The sequence below is a fragment of the Cnephaeus nilssonii genome, assembly GCF_951640355.1.
Source record: "Cnephaeus nilssonii genome assembly, chromosome: 14".
Lineage (NCBI taxonomy): Eukaryota > Metazoa > Chordata > Mammalia > Chiroptera > Vespertilionidae > Cnephaeus > Cnephaeus nilssonii.
In genome coordinates, this window is record NC_137085.1 from 10,349,864 (window position 1) to 10,369,012 (window position 19,149).

General features: G+C 43.6%; 1 protein-coding gene across 1 annotated transcript; it reads right to left on the minus strand.

Moving 5' to 3' along the window:
- Positions 1–1,165: 1,165 nt before the first annotated feature.
- Positions 1,166–18,891, minus strand: TNFSF15 (TNF superfamily member 15; the record flags this gene model as incomplete). Its single annotated transcript, XM_079789596.1, has 4 exons — positions 1,166–1,620; positions 4,349–4,396; positions 5,374–5,416; positions 18,610–18,891. The coding sequence occupies 4 exons, from the start codon at positions 18,889–18,891 to the stop codon at positions 1,166–1,168; spliced, it is 828 nt and encodes a 275-aa protein (XP_079645722.1).
- Between the last annotated feature and the right edge of the window lie 258 nt (positions 18,892–19,149).

The window sequence follows — 19,149 nt, forward strand, 5'->3', positions numbered from 1 at the left end:
AAAGTTGTGAATCAAAATTCAAAGCAGATCTAGGTTAACTTCTCCAGATTTGGAGATTGACCCCCTCCCCCGATCCCCAAGAGAATAAGTCCATTGTCTCCTGGCATCAATCAAGTTTGTTGTACAGTTGGTCTAATTAGCTAGAAATCTGTCTTCAAGTTTCTTGAGTTACCTAATCAGCTGGACAGCTTACATGGTCAGAAACACTCCAGAAATCTTGCATAACACTGTCAAATGATATGTTTTTTAGGACTTGGAGTTAGTCCTTGGATCATGTTGAGACACATTTGACCAGGAGCCATCTAGTGACATTCATATAAATTTTTAGTAGAGTGTGACTTGTTCATAGTGTCTTTTGGGTAAAGATAATGCCCAGAACATAATAGATGCTCAAGAAAACTGTGGTGAATAAATGCTATTGTTGTATTTTTGATATGCACATGGAACTCATACTTGCTTATTTTGACACCTGTGTACAAAATAATGGGAAAGGTAGTTACTTTCATTTGCCATAGATAGCATCATGAAAACCAATTTCTTTTTTTGAGAACATTCATGAAAAAAATATGAAAAATACCAGCTCCTTCCTTCCTTCCTCCCTCCCTCCCTCCCTCCCTCCCTCCCTCCCTCCCTCCCTCCCTCCCTCCCTCCCTCCCTCCCTCCCTTCCTTCCTTCCTTCCTTCCTTCCTTCCTTCCTTCCTTCCTTCCTCTATGTATTTGGGGAAATTGATTAAGGATTTCTCCTCTGAAAGGTTTACACTGTTTTCTAGGGCTTTGGATGTTATTCAAGGCTCCTGAACTGAAGTGATTGCTTCATAATCAAACTGAACAGCCACTGAGCCCACTGGTGACAACTGTGTTGTAGGAAGGTGTAGAAATGTTCTGAGTAAATCATCCATTCATTTGGTAATGAGTGTTCTAATGTTCAGAAATTCACCAATCTTCCAGGCAACCATGGTAATATGTCTGCTTTTTTCTCCCTTTTTCCAATTTGTATTCTCATCAGTAAGGCATATAAAGTGTGGGCTTTGGGCCCTACATTTCATAGCTAAACCATTTTCTCTGTGGAATGCTTCAAGAAAGCCCCTGGTTATAATTACATATGAATGAAGAAAATTAGGAACTAGGAGGAGAGGACCTTTACACAGTGACATCTGCCTTGCCCCTACAGCAGGAAGGCTCCAAAGAAGGTTTTATCTTCTTTTGTGTAGTCCACCAAAGAGACGTCACTGACATTCACCATCAGCTTGTCCCCTTCTTGCAAGGAGAACATGGCTCCTAGATAAATGGGTTGGAACCAGTTGCTGCCTATTTCACACACTGTCTTGGTCCCCATTAGGAGCTGAGTGGGTTCGGGATAGTTCTCCGTTACCTTGGTGATGACCACAATGATGATGTCTGGCTTGTTCACTCGGCTCCCTTTGCTGATTTCATCACATTTGGATGTGATACCTCGGAATGTGATCTGGGAGTAAACAAAGTAGTCTCCCGACTCTGGGATCACCAGGAATTTATTGGTGTAGTTCATCCGGTTCTTGGTGAAGGCCAAGCCAAGTTCATGTTCCCAATCCAGAGCTGGGAACTGATTATTCAAGGGCTGTGTGGAAGTTTGTCTCACAACTGCAGAGACAAGAGAGAGGTTTAATTTGCTTGTGTTGGAACTCATGGACTTTGCAAAATATGTCTCATTGTTTTTAAATTTATTTTTATTGTTGACAGTATTACAGATGTCCCCCATTTCCCCCCCTCTGTCCACCTCCACCTGGCCCCTGCCCTGCCCCAGGCCTTCACTGCACTATTGTCTGTGTCCATGGACGATGCATATATGTATATAAGTTCTTTGGTTAATCTCTTTCCATCACCATCCCCACCCTCCCACCCCACCCCTGTCACCTGCCCTCTGAGTTCTGTCAGTCTGTTCTTTGTCACCCTCTTTTAATACTGCAGTCCAAAAATACATGAAACACAGATAGTAATTAATAAGAAATCTACAAGCAGAGCAAATATTGGAACCAGAAATCCTGGATTTTTTGGAAATGCCTCTCTGATATTGATAGATCCAAACTATAAGCCAATGTAATTGACTTGAGTGGAAAGGATCAGGTCTCTGGGCTCCGTGGGCCCCATTCCAATCCGGACTCTACAACTCTAGGTTATTAATCAACCAAGTAGGTTCCTCCTCTCTGACTCTCAATTTCCTGTGTGTGAATTGGAGATAAAGCTCCCTCATAGTCTTGTTCTGAAGGTCAAGTGAATGAAAGAGACACGGACATTTTTATCTCGATGACTGGATATAACATGATTCAATGCATATTTATTTTCTTTCCCCAAATAAACTAGCATCTTTCATTTCAACAGATTAAAAAATAAACCCATTTTAATTTATTTTTTAATCCTCACCCAAGGACATGTTTTGATTGATTTTTAGAGAGAGAGGAAGGGAGAGAGAGAAACATCAATGTGAGAGAAACCTCCCATATGTGTCCTGACCGGGAATTGAACTTGCCACCTTTTGGTGTATGGAATGATGCTCCAACCAACTGAGCCATCTGGCCAGGTCAAGCCTATTTCATTTTATATATTTTTACATATTCTTATGTTTGCATTATTTATATGTATACATCATGTAGAACACATGATGAATACTTTCATGCAGTATATACCTAGTATAGCAGAAAAAATGAATAGAATCAAACCATATTTCAAATAGGATAATCGGCAATAAACTAATACTTTACAGTGAAAATAAAAACACATTTTAATTTTCTACAGCTACTTTTGAAACCCATAGTAATCACCATTATGTACTGTCAGCCACAGTTTTGGGACTGGTTATATTTAAAGAAGCACTTAGCAACCTTCACACCTGGTGGTTGACCTGAAACCTGGCCCCTGGATTTTCCTAAAACATGTTTCCCATTTCTAACTAGACTATGGTTTCTTTTGCAACTGTGATACATGTTCAGAATGTGTGCAGTCTCCCCTGGCCCCTCTACTACTAGTAAGTGGCCTCTGGAGAGTTCTGTCGCTTCTTTGCAAAATCTTTGCAAGGCACTTTTATTAGTCACCCATGATCATCTCTACTCCTTCTTTGTTGGTGATGCAGTAGATTAAAAAAGAAAAAATTCCTCCCAAATGATACAAAAGCAAAACTCATTTAGTCTCTAGATACATCAGATTCTGTTAAATTGGCATGAAATTAGCTCTGTCAACATAGCAGCAAGTAGGAGTGTGGGTGGGAAGTTTGTTGTAATGGAAACAGTGCAGTTTTGAGAGTCAGCTCATCCTAGTCAAGTCACTGGGGATAAGTGAATTTAGTTGCTCAAGCCCCAGTTTCCCCATATCATTGGGCTAAATAAATCATAGATGTAAAATGCCTACCGCAGTGTCTGAAATGTATTAGAAATTCAGTAGGGCCTAGATTCCTTCACCAATTTCAACTCCCCCAGTCAATATGGCATCTTCATACTCAGTTTTTAGGGTTTTCCTGGCCAGCCTTTTCAATCTCACCCATTCTTATAGGTGAGTGGTAAGTGATGGCAACTTGGCATCTCCCTGATCATAATCCTCATTCAGGACTCCCCACAAACATCTTCCTCTTGAACAGATGTCTTGGGCCCAAGGATATCCCCCTGTGGGTTGCATATTTTTCTTATAGGTCAGGAAGCATATTTTTTATGCTTTTAATTCTAGTTTTTCAATGGGTTTTTAACATTTTTCGGCACTGCTGTGCTTTTTTCTCTCGAGTCATAAAGGTTATATACAACTCCAGGTGTGAGATGCCAGGAATTTCCACACTAGACTTGGGGAACTGGCCATCTGGTGATATTATGAGATTGCTCTTAATCTCTTCATATCAATGGGAATTCTTTGGAAATATCTTTCTGAGTGTGAATGTACAATAACTTCATTTTGCATAGGGCACAGATGGATTCGATATATTGGCAACTCAGGGTCATTCATCTTTGACCAGATTTAGAATTATGAGAGTCTCAGAGTCTGAGGAAAATCAGTTTGGAATGACTGCATGAATGAAAGAGAGAAACAGTAGAGAAAGGAAGAGGGCTGATAGAATCTGAAAGAAAATACCCAATAAACATGAGCCTTTAGATCCCTCAAGGAAGGAAGACATCTGAAAGCCCTCGACTGAGAGGAGGAGTCTGTTACTAACAGGGTGTCATTTCTAGTTTGAAACCATTTGAATGCGTTTTGGTAAACACGCTGAAAGGAATCTCAGGCCCATGGCCTCCTGGGAAGAACACTGCGGTCCAAAAACTGACATCTGCGTTGTGTAGTTGGAAGTCACATCTGCAGTTTTATCCCCCTTGCACACCAACAGGAGAATTACCTGTCAGGTGTGCCCTTGGCTTATCTCCACTAGCTCTGGGAGGTGCATCTATAAAGAAAGGAGAAAATGCTTTGTATGAGTCAGAGGGTGACTGGAGTGAACACAACATTTGGGGAGTTGCATGATGCCTGCAACTGGAGAGAAATATTCTTCTCCAGTTTGGTTCAGTTCCCCTCTTTGGAAGTTTTTAAATTTAAATTAATTTTATTTATTTTTTTGCAGTAACAGGGGAGACTCAGGAGAAAGTCTTAAGCATAAATGAATCTTGGCTTCATGACTTTGGACAAGTTATCTAACCTATCTCAGACTTTGTTTTATCATCTCTAAGATGGGCACATTAATTCCTACCGTGGATGGAGAGTGTTCAGAATGATTCGTAGCATATGATGGGTGCTCAATAAAGCTCACCTTGCGTTTTCTTTCATCCTCCTGCTTCTGTGGGATCAAATTTCTCTTTTGCCTTTTTCATGGTCCTTTTAACTATATCCACTGAGGTATCTAATGGCCTAAGAGAGTGGGGTGGAAACCACTCTGTAGCGATATGACCTTGTCAGGTGCCTTTCCCTTTCTGGTCCTCTGTTTCCCTATCAGCTCTCCAGAAGTCCTCAATTGTTTTGGGTTTTGGAACTGATTATATTGGACAAGTTTGTTTTAACTGCAGTGATAATGATAATATTATTGATGTTAAAAAGGAAAAATCAGTATATCCTTTTGATGTGGTAGGCATTGTTCTACTATCTTTATGGGAATTAACTAATTTAATCTACACAAACCCTGGGGTGAGTACTATCATAACCATTTTTATAAGCCAGTAAAATGAGACAGAGATGGCTGAAATGATTTTCCCAAAGGCCATCAATCCACAGGCCCTGCACTCAGCCATGGCATCATTTTGCCTTCTTAGTGGTTTGGGAGGCCCCTCACTTCTCCTCTAGGTTTGCATCCCCCTGAATCCCCTATATGCTAGAACTACTGGATATGTTCTTGTTCCCCACAAGAAAGGCATTGAATATGAATATACTTACAAGCTCGCTGAGGTGAAGGTCCAAATTCCTGTCCTTTTGGAGTCTGTTGGAAAAGAAAGATATGGTTCAGACCATCTGTGGTCCTTCTGACCCTAATTCCACACAGCTGTCTAAAGCATGGGTGGGATTAAGATGCTGCTGCTACCCCTCCTGGGCATTCTGAGATGAGGGAAATGAGACTGAGAATATTTGATCCATGGGAATCTTGCACCCAAGCTTCCCCCTTTTCTCCTCCAGTACTAATGACCTTTCTCTCTCTTATGCTTGTCTCGAAGGTCAACTTAAAGGTTCTGTCCTGAGAGTTTTTCCTGTTCCATTCTAGGGCACTCCAACATCTTGTCAATGGTTCTATTATTTTAACAAATAATAACACTTACTTCATTTTCTTTTTTATACCACAATTTGGAAATTGAAACTATTTTTAAAAAATTATACCAAAAAAGAAATAATCACTATGTTCTCCTCGTTAGTCTCTTTCTTGTTTCATTGTAATGCATGATGCCTTTTTCATTAAATTAAAAAATATATATATTTTATTGATTTCAGAGAGGAAGAGAGGAGAGAGAGACAGAAGCATCATCAATGAGAAAGAAACATTGATTGGCTGCCTCCTACACACCCCAAATTGGGGATTGAGCCCCCAACTCTGGCATGTGCCCTGACCGGGAATCAAACCCGTGACCTCTTGGTTCATAGGTCGACGCTCAACCACTGAGCCACACCGGCCGGGTCATGATGCCTTTTTCTTCATTGCAATCCCAGTTTGTGAGCCATTTCAGAACCCACACGGTAATGGGAGAATAACTGCTTTGGAGGCAGACTTGGACTTGGATCCCAATTCCACCATTTATTAACAATATATTCTTGAGCAAGAAGACACTTCTCCTCTGAGCTTTGCTGTCCTCATTTGTAAAATGGTAATATTAACATCCATAGTCCTAGATAACTCCCAGGTTTGAGATGAGGATCAACTCATATGAGCAAAATAAACTAACAAAATAGAAACAGACTCATAGATACAGAGAACAGACTGAGAGCTGTCAGAGAGGAATGAGGTTTGGAGCTGGGTGAAAAAGGTGAATGGATTAAGCAAAAAAAAAACACACACCAAAAAAACCCCCACACAACACATACACACACACACACACACACACAAAACCCCCCCAAAAACAAAAATAAAACCCACACAAAAAATCCCCTCAGACACAGACAACACTATGGTGATTACCAGAGGGAAATGGGGGTGTGGGGAAGTAGAAGAGGGTAAAGGGGGGATAAATGGTGACAGTAGGAAACTTGACTTGGGGTGGTGATGTATTATAGAAATGTACACTTGAAATCTATCATTTTATTAACCAATGTCACCCCACTAAATTCAATACATTAAAAAAAAAAAAATGTGTGAGTTAGTGCAAAGAAGACATGGGAATGGAAGGAACCACCATTCACGTGCCGGAATAGAAAGCTCAGGAGCAAAACTAAGCTTTTTGCTTAGGAATAAGATTACCATCTTACATTTTACAATATTTCCAAAGAACCCTCTCTGATATGATTTTGACTCAACCCAGGGCCTTCTGGTTTGGTTTTCGTAATTGCTCAGTCCCCACCAATAGTCATCCTCATGGATACTTTATCAATTTTATATCTTAACACCCTACGTGGGTGTGAATATACACTTGTGAACAAGGAATTGTGTGTTTGTGTATGAGAGAAGACAGCTCCCTTGGTGAGAAAGAGAGTTTTGCACCTGTATATCTAAAGTGTGTTATGGTGTTCTGTCCATGGCTGTTTCTACATGCATATATGTGTGGCCATGTGGGTGTAGCCATGTCATTTCTGAGTCTAGGCCTGTGAGCAGTTCTGTGAGAATGGTGATTCTGTTGGAACCCAGACTGTCAGGCTCTTTTTGCTTCCAAGCCACGTGACCTAGCCTCTATAGGAAGCTCTCTTGAGGACAAAGATCTTGTCTTCGATTGACAAACTGATTTCATGGTCACTCCAGCTCCCTTTTCTCTGCTTCCCAATTCTGTTACTGGTGCCACTACCGCTTTCCCTTAGTTACCAGGCCTAAAATTTGCTTCTTTCTTCTTCCACAAACCTGAACTGTCATTTCTATTTTGCAGTTTTTCTTTCTTGAATCCACTTAAGGCCTCAGCATGCTGCTCGCCTGGATTCTTCCAAGAACCTCCTACCAGGTCTCTCCTGCATCCGTTTTATCCTTTCCCCTAACCCATCTCCTAGCCTGTCTTCAGAGGTCTTTTTCTAAAGCATCACATTATCTTGGCATTTAAAGTTCAAATTTACCATCCCAGTCCCAGAGGTGGGGGAATCAGGGGAAATTACCCCAGACCTGAGTCTTACAGGTCCCACAGGTATTAGTCTGGTGGTAAAAGGTGATAACTATTCCAGACCAGGCCAACGGCTGTGAAAGAGTAAGGAGGCCCAACAGTGCATGGGAGCAGTTGGGAAACTGCAAGGATTTCTGCCACCAGATGAACACATTAGATACATTTGCATAGGGCATGAGTACAGTGTTCTTTGGAAACCTAAGCCAAATTGATGTGACTACTTGTCCAGCATCAGTAACTTTGATGGGATTGGGAGGTGGAGAAGCAGCCTAGAAATGAGCTTATTTTGTAGCCTGTTTCCTTAGTTGCTATTGACAGAGCTGATAAAGAATCAGTTCTTTGGCAAGGCAGAAAACTGAAGGTGGGGTTCTCAAAGAGAACGAGGGAGACTTTGTTGCATCCCCTTGTGCATGGAATGGTACTTTCCCTGACTGGCCTTCTCTGACTCATTCATTCTGCTAAGAAATCTTCTCTGACATCTGCTTATTTTTGACTAAGCAGACTCTCAGCTAAGAGTTTGGAGCATTCCTTTTGGCTCATAGAACCCTTGTTGTTAACATGTATTTGGGATATGAGCACATTTTTCTCTTTGCTCTGCGGGATTTCTATAACTTGGGAACACATTTTATTTTCATACATGGATAGATGTGTGTGCATTTTAGTGGCCTCAGAATGCCACTACATGTCTGGAGGCTGTGATAGAGCCAGCTGGCAGGTGTTGAAGAATACAACATCCCCAGAGTCCCCAAGAAGAACACCAGCTGGGATTCTTTTTCCATGATCAGCACAGAAAGCCTCCCATTGCTGTTTCTCTTAGTAATGACTCTAACATGAGAGGAAGATTATTGCAACAGAAGCAAATGAAGAGGAGATTTGAGAGGAAGAAATGGTAGTTTATTTGGGGAAAGTTTTGTGCATTTGAGTTGGTTGGCTCAATGCCTGCTCTCCAGATGGTTGCTGGCGACACCAAGCCAATAAAATGTCTATTGTCGTCCAAACCTGACTCATCTCCATTGCTTCTGGGTTCCCCTGGGGAACCCAGGAGATGGTGACTCCCGAAGGTCAGTGCATCATTGACTTCCAAATCTGAAGAGACACAGTATTCAAGAGCACCCAAGGAGAATGTGACTTATTTCCCCTTAAAAGCCTTCTCAAACCACTGGCTAGGAACCAGGATCCCATCTTAGTTCCCTTCCTGAACATTTATCACTCTCTAGGGATATTACTTATTTGACTGTTTATTGCTTTTCTCTCTCCAGTAGAAGTCAAGTTGCATGCAGACAAGGACCTGGTCTGTCTGTCTTGCTTACCTGGTCTTATATTCCTGGTGCCTCGGACAGTGCCTGGCACTCTCACTGGATTATCCATGTTGGAAAAATTTGCTGGTGCTCGGGCATCAAAAGGAGAAGCAGAAAAGAGAGCAGAGGATGGAGGAAGGCTCAGCTTCAGTGACTTTAGCCAAAAAAAAAAAAAAAATAGGAAAGAGAACTTTTTGTTTTAGAACACATGCTAAGTTTTGGGTTTTTGTTTAAATTTAAAAACTTTATGTAGTGGTAGGTAGCCAAAATCTTTCAGAACTGGGGCCTCTGTGTGCTTTCATCAGGCTTTGCTTGGAGCATAGCCATGGCTCTAGAAATGTTTGTTGAAAGTTGGGAGCTTTGGTCAGAGTCAGAGCCAGGAAAGGCCGGTATGTCCAGTGTGTATGCCCATGGGCACACACGTTAGTGAGGTAGGGGAAGCCTGCCACCACCACCATTTAGTAGCCTTGGCAAAGCAAGTGGGGCTTTTCACCCCGTAGTCTCCATAGGTCGGAATTTTCACTCTCATTTGGTTTTCTTTCTTTGTTTCTTCTAAAAAGAAATGTTTGTTTTGGTATGTTGATTGATAATCTCTGACTCAAACTAATCATGACCTATTACTATAGGCGTTTTTGGGATTACTCTGATCCTTCAAATAAGATAGAAGGAGGATGGAGGAAAGGAGGAGACTGATATCTAGCAGAGTGCTTAATGGGTGCCAGGCCCCATGGTAGGCATTTATGTTTGTTCCTCATCTAATACTCCACCTGCTCTCAAGGGAGTGTATCACCTTTAAAAAAAAGTTTTTATTGATTTCAGAGAGAGGAAGGGAGAGGGAGAGAGAAAGACACCAATGATGAGAGAGAATCATTGATCATCTGCCCCCTGCATGCCCCCTATTGGGGATGGAGTCCGCAATCTGGGCATATGCTCTGACCGGGAATTGAACCTGGACCTCCTGATTCATTGGTCAATGCTCAACCACTGAGCAACACCAGCCGGGCTGTATCACCTTTTTATAGCCTTTGAAGCCAAAGGTCAAAGAATAAGAGCATATGAGCCTAACCAGCAGTTAAGGACAACAGGGGGGTGGGAGCATGTGTGGGGAGGGGTGTGGGATGGGAATGGGGGGGATGAGGACAAATATATAATACCTTAATCAATAAAGAAATTTTAAAAAAAAGAATAAATGGAGGGTCTGGGTTCTGGACCTTTAGACCCAAGTACAGACCCTGGCACATATCAGGAGCCCTATAAACCTTAGTTGAGCACACACAATGGAAGATCGAACCTGAAGCAAGATGGCCTTTGAGATGATCTTCTTGGCATTTCCCAGCAAAATCCCTCGAGTATATTTTAACTAATGACCTCTTTGGCCTTTCTCCCATGTTTTGTAGTCACTGTATAGTATACTCAAAAACGCAAGAGGTATCCATTGCTTGCCCTCATAAATGCTGCAACTGGAAAGGTCTTAAGTGTTTTATGACCCATAATATCCTCCTAGCACTTCTAGGAGAAATACTAGTACACAGATGTTTGCCTTCTTGTCTCTCTCTCTCTTGCTTATCCCTGTACCTGCACAAGGATAAATCCAACCTAGAAATGTTTTATTCCAAAGCCATTTCATTTCATCATCTGCTAAGGTGTGCCGGGCTGGGCTTTAATTTACAGGCAACATTCAGAGCAGTGCAGAGCAAAGAACATGGTGTTTGCAACAGAGCAAATGTGGAAATCCCAGGTCTCTTATTTCCTGGTGGTCTGACTTTGGCATCTCACCTAACCTCTGTTTCCTCGTCTGATAGAGCAGACAATGGTTCCCCCTCCCAGGACTGTGGTGATGGCTAAGAAAGACCATACACGGAAAGTGGATATCCGATTCGTTTCCTTCTTTCTTTGGGCTCAATAAATGCTTGTGGCATATGTTGTTGGTTCTGTAGAGCTTCCCTTGGGTTTCATCATTTTAGTGGTAAACAGAAGCCACTCTGTCTCTTTATGACCGTGGTGGATTGGGATCCTCTGGAGCTCTGGAAGGCTTCCTCCTGCTCCCAACAGGAAAGGCTTCCTCAGTCCACAGTTTGCTCCTGGACGTCTGCCCTCTCAGAATGCAAGGGGTTGAGGGAATGGGATGTACTCCCCATGCATTTCAAAACCTAAGCTAGTTGCAGCTGTCAGCCGTGCGGCCTCATTAAAGAGCCCAGGTGGAGAGACGACTTCTCATGGCCATTGTCCTGCTGCAGGCGGGCAGTGTGTGATTTGTCAGGTGTGACTGTTGGGCATTTACTGATGTGTGTGTTGACTTCAACAGATGAACAAATGGGTCCTAGAATCAATCCCCAGCTAGGAGCTGCCACGGGTATTTGGGATTCACACCCACAGCTCGCTCGCCCTTCCTTCCCTTGCACTTGCCCAGACAGCCTCCACAGCCTAGGGTTTCTCTGCCCTTTGCCCACAGCCTGACCTTTGGAGTGGGTTGGGCTTCTCTTCCGGATACGCCAGGACCTCCTGAAGCTATAGTAGGACAACTGAATGCAATTTACAAAACACTTTTATCTCAACTCTTTGTTTCCTCTAGACAACACAGAAAGGGGATTATTTTGACTGTGCTCACGCCAGCAGAGATAAAAGGGCTCACCCAAGGTGGAGCGGGTAGGGAAATAATGTCTGTTGAGCATCTTTATGGCAGTTGCTTTTTGGATATCTCCTTGCAGAATTCTCACACAGTGCTATGAAGATAGCATGTTAACCTTCCCATTTATAGACAGAGAGTGTAAGGCTTAGAGAGCTCAGGTGCCTTGTGCATCCCTCCATCCTTCCATCTATTCAACAAACAGTTAATGAGTAACTTCTGTGTGCCAGGTGCAGCTAGGTGCTCTCCAGAGGAAAGAGAATAGCATTTATTGAGCACTTACTATGTGACGGGTCACTTTTCAGGTGTCATTGGTAAAAACTTCTGGCCACATCAGAAGGTATAATTTGTTGGGCATATATCCAGAGGCCAACTAGCATAGTGTTTAGGAGGAATGTGTATGGTACAGTTGAATCCCAATGTCACACTCTAATTGTGTGACTGGACACATGGCCTAATGTTTCTAAGCCTCAGTTTCATCATCTCTAAAATGGAGATAATAGTAGAACTTCCCTCATTGTGTGACTACAAGGACTGACTGAAATGATGCATGTAGTAATACCAGCAAACTTGCATTGCATGTGTTTATACCAGACACCATGCTAAGAACTTTATAGATGTGATCTCATTTGTTCTTCTCAAAACCCTAAATATGAAAAAGCTTAGAATGGAGTCTGGTGTATAATACATTACACAAGACAACTGTCATGTGGTGAAGCCATGGCTTTCCCTCAAGTCCGTGTCACTCTGAAGCCTGAGCTGGCATACTATGGGGTCCTGTTCTGGGACATGTATGTGTGGGAGGGAATAGGGGGGGCAAGGAACAAGGGCCAAGAGCCTTGCAGGGATTTTCAGGAAGGCAAGGAATTGAGATTGGAGGAAACCAAGGAGGACATGGGGGAGAGTTTATGCAGATCTTTCTACAAGTGGAACCTGGAAGGGAAGGACGGAGATAGGGTGCTGGTAGGGAAATAATGTCTGTTGAGCATTTTTATGGCAGTTGCTTTTTGGATATCTCTTTGCAGAAGCAACCCTGGGAAGCAATGCCTTGTATGGCATCCCTAACAACTCATTGCCCAGTGCTAAGTACCCACTTTGTGGCAGGCTCAGGCTGAGCATGTGAGGTGCATTCTGCCATGTCTGGGGCATGGTGTTTGGAGAGGACAGAGGCCTGGCCTGTGGACCTATCCTGAGGACTGTGGAAGCCATTAAGGACCTAAAGAAGGCCCAAACCATGGTCAAGCGCACCTGGGTCAAGAATAGATTGGAGTGTAGGTTGAGGATGCAAGACCAGGGTAGAGAAGGAGGCATGAAGATAGCTCACAAATGCAGAGACTAAGAGCAACCCTCCAAGGCCCATACCTGCTCTGTGACCCGGTGATGGTAGATTCCAGAACAGGTGGACAAGTTGTTCTCTATGATGTAATTTCCATGAACAGGGAAATTCCCTAGTTACCACTTACTAATCCCCCACCTTCTGCCAGTCACTATATTTCTAATTATTCCCATTTCATACATAAAGAAGCTGAGGCCCCAGAAAGGTTAGGTACTATGGCTCAGAAGTGGCGAGGTTGTAATTCAAACTGGGTTTGAACTTCTGACCCATTATTTTTCTAAGATGCAAATCTACCTGACGTTGTCCAGGAGTCTAAATATCGTAAAATATTATGCTGTCTATTTTTTTTATAGGTAACAGACATTTTGTACATTGGGTATATGTTTAAAAATGTATCTGTCTTTCCCTTGTCGCCCAGCCACCAGCTCCATCTCCTGGACAAGAGCAAAGTCACCAGTCTCTTTTGTCCTCTTCTGGGACAGTCTGTACATTTATGGACACATTCATATATGTGAATATGTGAATATGTATTACTTTCTTAGAAAATGAAGTGCTCTGTACTCTATATGCTCTTTTGTCCTTTGCTTTCCCCCCTTAACGTTGTATCTTAGAGAAATTTTCCATTCTTACATGTGGAAATGCCTCACTGAAAAAAAAAAAAAGATCATTGCAGTTGCAGGTTTCATAGCATGGCAGGACCATGATTTATTTAATCGATATTTTATTTATGGGCAAATCACCTAAAGGCATTTATCCCAAACCTTTTCACACCTAATTTTGATTTCTGCTCTGCAACTTACCTAGTAATGAGTTTGTCATATTGAATCTTTCCTTACACAATCAACCCCAGAAGGAAGAGTGTGTGTGTGTGTGTGTGTGTGTGTGTGTGTGTGTATATGACTGTTTTTGTTGCTGTTAATAAAAACTCAGAACATTTCTACAGTTGCTGTTCTTTTCAATGTCTGATCTGAGGACTTAGCAAGAATAGAGTCAGTCCTATTTGCTGGTGGAATGAAGCCAAGCGACTGTAGAAATAGAATCTAATTTCGGCTCTGTCCCCCCTGACATATTCTATGATGCTGAACTTTTCTTTCCCATCTCTGATCCTTGATTTCCTCAATTGTAAAACAAGGAGATAGGACTAGATCAAGGGTCAGCAAGCTTTCCTATAAAGGGCCACACAGTATATTAACTTGGTAGGTGATAATCACTGTCACGATTACCCAACTCTATTGTTGTGGCTTGAGAACAGCCACAGACAGTGTGTAAGTGAATGGGCATGGCTGTGTTCCAATAAAACTTTATTTACAAAAATAGAAAATGGGTGAGATTTGGCCTGTGGGTCATAGTTGCTGACCCCAGGACTAAGGGCATTTCCATTTCTTAGTTTCTATCTATGGATCTGTGAAGAGCTTTCCTCTTTTACTTAGGCGAAGGAAGGGGACAAACCCCCACCCAGTGCCCACATTGCTAGGCACTCACCGGGGCCTTATGGAGATCACTTGGAATCCTCCTAGCACTTCTGTTGGGTAGGTAATGTGGGAAAACGGAAACTCAGAGTGGTTGTGTACTTTGCTCACTCTCCTCCTTTGGAGCCCCTTTGAGCCTCCTCTTCTCCAGGTTAGATTAGAAAAGATTCTTAGCAATGCCAATCTCCTGTGGTTGTTCCAAGGATGGACAGAGGAGGTGTCTTAGAGCAGTTCTGGTAGAGGGAGCAGCCAAGTAAAGAGAGGGAACAGAAGAACACTTGGAATGCTGGCAACAGAGGAAGGCAGGGTGGCTGGAGGCCAGTAATGGGCAGGGGAGAGAAGAGAGAGGGTACTGGATGAGGCCACAGAGGCAGGCCCATGACACAGTCCAGTGAAAGTTCTCAAATAATCATTTTGGCTCCTGTGTGGAGAATCAAGCCCTGGCTTGTCTTTATAGAATTTGTTTTACACAGTGATCCATTCATTCATTTGTAAAAGGGGTGGAAGGAAAGTGCTTTCCATGATCACAAAGCTTGATTGTGAGTGGAGAGGGAGGCAACCTGGAAACCATGAAGACCTAGAGTTGCCAACTGAGACCTAGCTTGGTCCCCTCCCAGCTTTGTGACCTTGGGCGCTCACATCGACTCTCCCACTTCAAGTTCCTCATCTGCCAAATGTGACTGCTCACCCCCTCACTGCATTTCTGGGTTGCTGTGAGTGTTCAATGGGATCATCTTTGTGAGAGCTCTCTGCAAATGTGAAGTGGGAGTTAATATCATGTTATTATTATTGTTGTTATTATCATTGGCTTATCCTATGCTGCTGGGCTTGCTCATCAGGGCTGTGAATGTATTGGAAGGACTGGGTGACCCTCCTCTCTTACTCTTCCTGTGTTAGAGTTGATTGCCTAAGGCCTGGAGCATTATAAAACCTTTGAAGATCAGGTAGCCCCCCCCCCCCCCCCCGCCCTTTTTTTTTTCTCTCTCTCAATGACCTGGGAGCTGTATCTTTGAAATGTGAGGGGCAGCCTGACACAGTGGAGGGGGCCATGGAGCTGGGGGTCAGATGGTCTGGTTTGTAGCTGTAGGCTTTACAACCTTGTTACCTCCAATGGCCTGTTTTGTCTGACGTGCGTTTATCTTTAAATGGAGTCTGTGTCCTGGACCTCAGGAATAGCATTCTAGCCACTGGCTTCCTTCCCCTCTCCAGATGCCCTTCCGTGAACCACCTCTTCCTCTAAGGCTGGGCTAGGAGAACATCTGGAATTCCAGAGCACATAGTCTATTTCCTTGTCACGCATCAGGCTCGGAGCTCCTTAAGGCCAAGATCAAGTTTTCTTGGTGTTTGTCTGGTGCCTGGCATAGAGTGACAATCATATTGCAGTAACTGCATGAGTGTAGTTCTCCCCGTTGTCAAAGTACAAACGGTTCCTGCACATGCCTTCCTTATTAGTGCTGTTGAAGTAAGGGTATTAGTATCCTCTTTTGGTAGAAAAGGAAACAGGCTAGGAGCAATGAAGTCACATGCCTATTTCACACAGCCAGAGGTGACTGAGCTGGCAATCAAACTCAGGTTTCTAAGAGCCATGACATTTCACTGCTACGTCCATGCCCACCTAAGTTGGCTCAGTGACCTGGTTTTCCCTTCTTGAATCCCATCTATTTTTTTTAAAGGCAAATATCCTTTTATTTATGTTAAACTGAATATCAATTATTGTTCCCTAGGCAACCACCTCTTGCTTATACCTACAAGTTAATTTCATGTTAATAAAACACAGATGGGTCCCATCTTCTTTAGTCTTCTCTGAGCTTGTTATTGTCTGTTAGCCACTCTGAATCCACCCTTCTTGGACCTCCCTGTGCCCTTCGAGGCTGACCTCAGGACACACTTGCCAGCTAGGAGCAGAGTGGCCCGAGTTTCTCTCCCTCTTCCTCTTCCCTCCCTGCTGTTGGCAGACTTCTGGCTCCCTTTTACCCATACTGCAGGCAGGCCCCTCCTTCACGTTGCGTTCCCCTAAATCTTCTTCCTCCTTTTGCCCCTTCAGGCCAAGGTTTGGGGACCCGCCTCCCTCTGTTGCTAATCCCCAAGATGCTTCCAATCCTGGAGGCTTCCTTTAATCCGTCTGCATCACAGCACGTAGACCCTTCTTTGAACCCATTTTCAGTTCTTTAAACATTCTTCTTTAAACTCTTTTCTTTGAGTGGGCCAGCTGTTTCTTATCAGGACCCCAATTGCTGTGTGTGCACAGCCTCACCCCTATTTCCCTTCATCTTTCTTCTGACACACCAAGAGTTACATCTCCTGGCCAAACCACAGCTCCAAGTGTCCTCACATGGTCAGTCTCCAAGGAGATTGGTTTAACTGTAATGGAACGTAGTTTTAGCCTTTTCTTCTCTTGCATACCTACACTAGGGCAGACATTGGTGTTTGTCTGGTGCCTGGCATAGAGTGACAATCATATTGCAGTAACTGCATGAGTATAGTTCTCCCCGTTGTCAAAGTACAAATGGTTCCTGCACATGCCTTCCTTATTAGTGCTGTTGAAGTAAGGGTATTAGTATCCTCTTTTGGTAGAAAAGGAAACAGGCTAGGAGCAATGAAGTCACATGCCTATTTCACACAGCCAGAGGTGACTGAGCTGGCAATCAAACTCAGGTTTCTAAGAGCTTCTTGTCTAGCCACAGCTCCCATCTCAAAACTTTCTTCCTGACGAGGCAAGCCACTGGCCCCATCTGGACTGTGGCATTCCACCCGATGGCCTTCTAGATCAACAGAGGTGTTTTCTGGCTTCTGCCAACAGACTTTGTTTTGGCAGAGGGAGTGTTTCTCTTCAGAAGGCGAGAGAGCGTAGGCTACTGGAGTCACTCAGTGCCTCCAAAACAACAGCCTCTTTCTGGATAAAGATGGACAGCATCCCAGAGTGTCAAGTGGACGCTGTAGTTTGGCTTCCCAGGAAACAGCACCATGGTGATCTTGGGGTCACACCCTGACCTCTCATGCCCTGCAGTGCTCCTCTAACATAAACAGCATTTCCGGTTGGCTTGCCTATGTCTACATTTTCTGAATGATGGCACGTGGCCTTGGATGCTGCCGCCTGAATCAGGCACAGTCTGTTTGCTGACCCTGGTGGGTGGTGAAAGTTACACCATAGCCATGGCTTGCTCTCTGTGTGTCTGCTTTGAAGTTGGCCAGCATTGCTTGGAAACCAGTTAAACCAATTGAAAAGCTTATGAAATGTAACACTTGAGACTGAAATTAAACCAGTCACCCACAGGTTATGCAAGAGCATTGTTAAAAAGGGGCATTACTTGAAAGGCACATTCTTCAGGCTTTAAGGTTTTTGATGTTCCTAGGTCAGAACTATAAGTTTCTGCCTTGACACCTGTATCCTCTCATTGTTCTCCGTAGACCCTCTATATATTTTTGAGTAAGGTCCCCCTAAACCCCTTCCCTCCCCCAGCAAGACTGAATGATAGACAATCTGGCAAGCAGTTATTTCTGGAACATTGAAAAAGAATTGTACTGAAGCCAAGTAAGGGGATTGATTATATAAATTATAGCACATACATATATAGTAATATAATACAACCATCTATATCCTCATGCTGCTGTGAATTTATTAACAATAAATTTAATTATAACATATTAAGATACTCAAAACAATTCCATTAAAAGGTAGAAATTATGTATCCCCAAATGTTAAACATTTTAGAGTGGTTACCTCTATGAGGTTATGGGTAATGATAATTATCTTCTTTTCCTAATCTGTACTTTCTAACTTTTTTTAATGACCATGTGTTAGTTATGCAATTTAAAGAGTATGTTGTATTCTTTTCAAAGAAAAGGAACATTCCCTACTTATCAGTGCACTGCGGTTATAATTATCTAGAAATATGTGGCTTGAGGTTGTTCCCACACAAACATAAAAAGGGACAATTCATTCCCTGGAAATATTAAGAACAAACACCCCTCCACCCCTCCCTCACATTCTGCATTTCCTTTGCATGCTGAGGCAAGGGAGGGGAGGAGGGTGATGGATCAGGGAGCCCTGCGCAGGGCTTCCTCAGCTTGCAGATGTATCCACACTGACCAGGGCTGTACAGGCTAAACTGCCTGCAGGGGTCTGCTGATCCCCAGGGCAGCTCCAAGTCGTGCTTACCTGGAACACGCAGGCCTCTCCTTGGGTTCTGAGCTGGCCAACAAGCAGGTAGGCAGTGAGTCCTGCCAGGATGGGGAGTGACACCAGGCAACAGGTGAGAACCCAGCCAGAGCTGCTGGCCCTGGCTGCCAGCCCGGCTCTGGCCTTTGGCCTGCAGCTGTCATCCTCCGGCAGCATTTCCAAGCTGGCTGTTTTCCCAAAGCCCAGCCCCAGGTCCTCTGCCATGCTCTGGCTGGTCCCAGAGACAAAGCTGACTCCTCTTGTGCAGGGAGACCTCCCCATTAAATAGAAGACCAGCGCTCACAGTGGGTGAATCAATCACTGCCTACTCCTCCCCCTGGCCTCTCCTCTCCCCTCCACAGCACACTGCGCCCCGCCCTGTTAGGGAATGCACCGCCTACAACAGAAACCAAAGTTTGGTTTAAGAAAAAAAAAAAAAGAAGAAGAAGAAGAAAGCTTCCCAAACATATTTATATACGGTGTGCTCATGTGCTCCTTCCTTCGCTTACAGAAGGAAGTCAGGAAAGTCCCTGGAGGAGG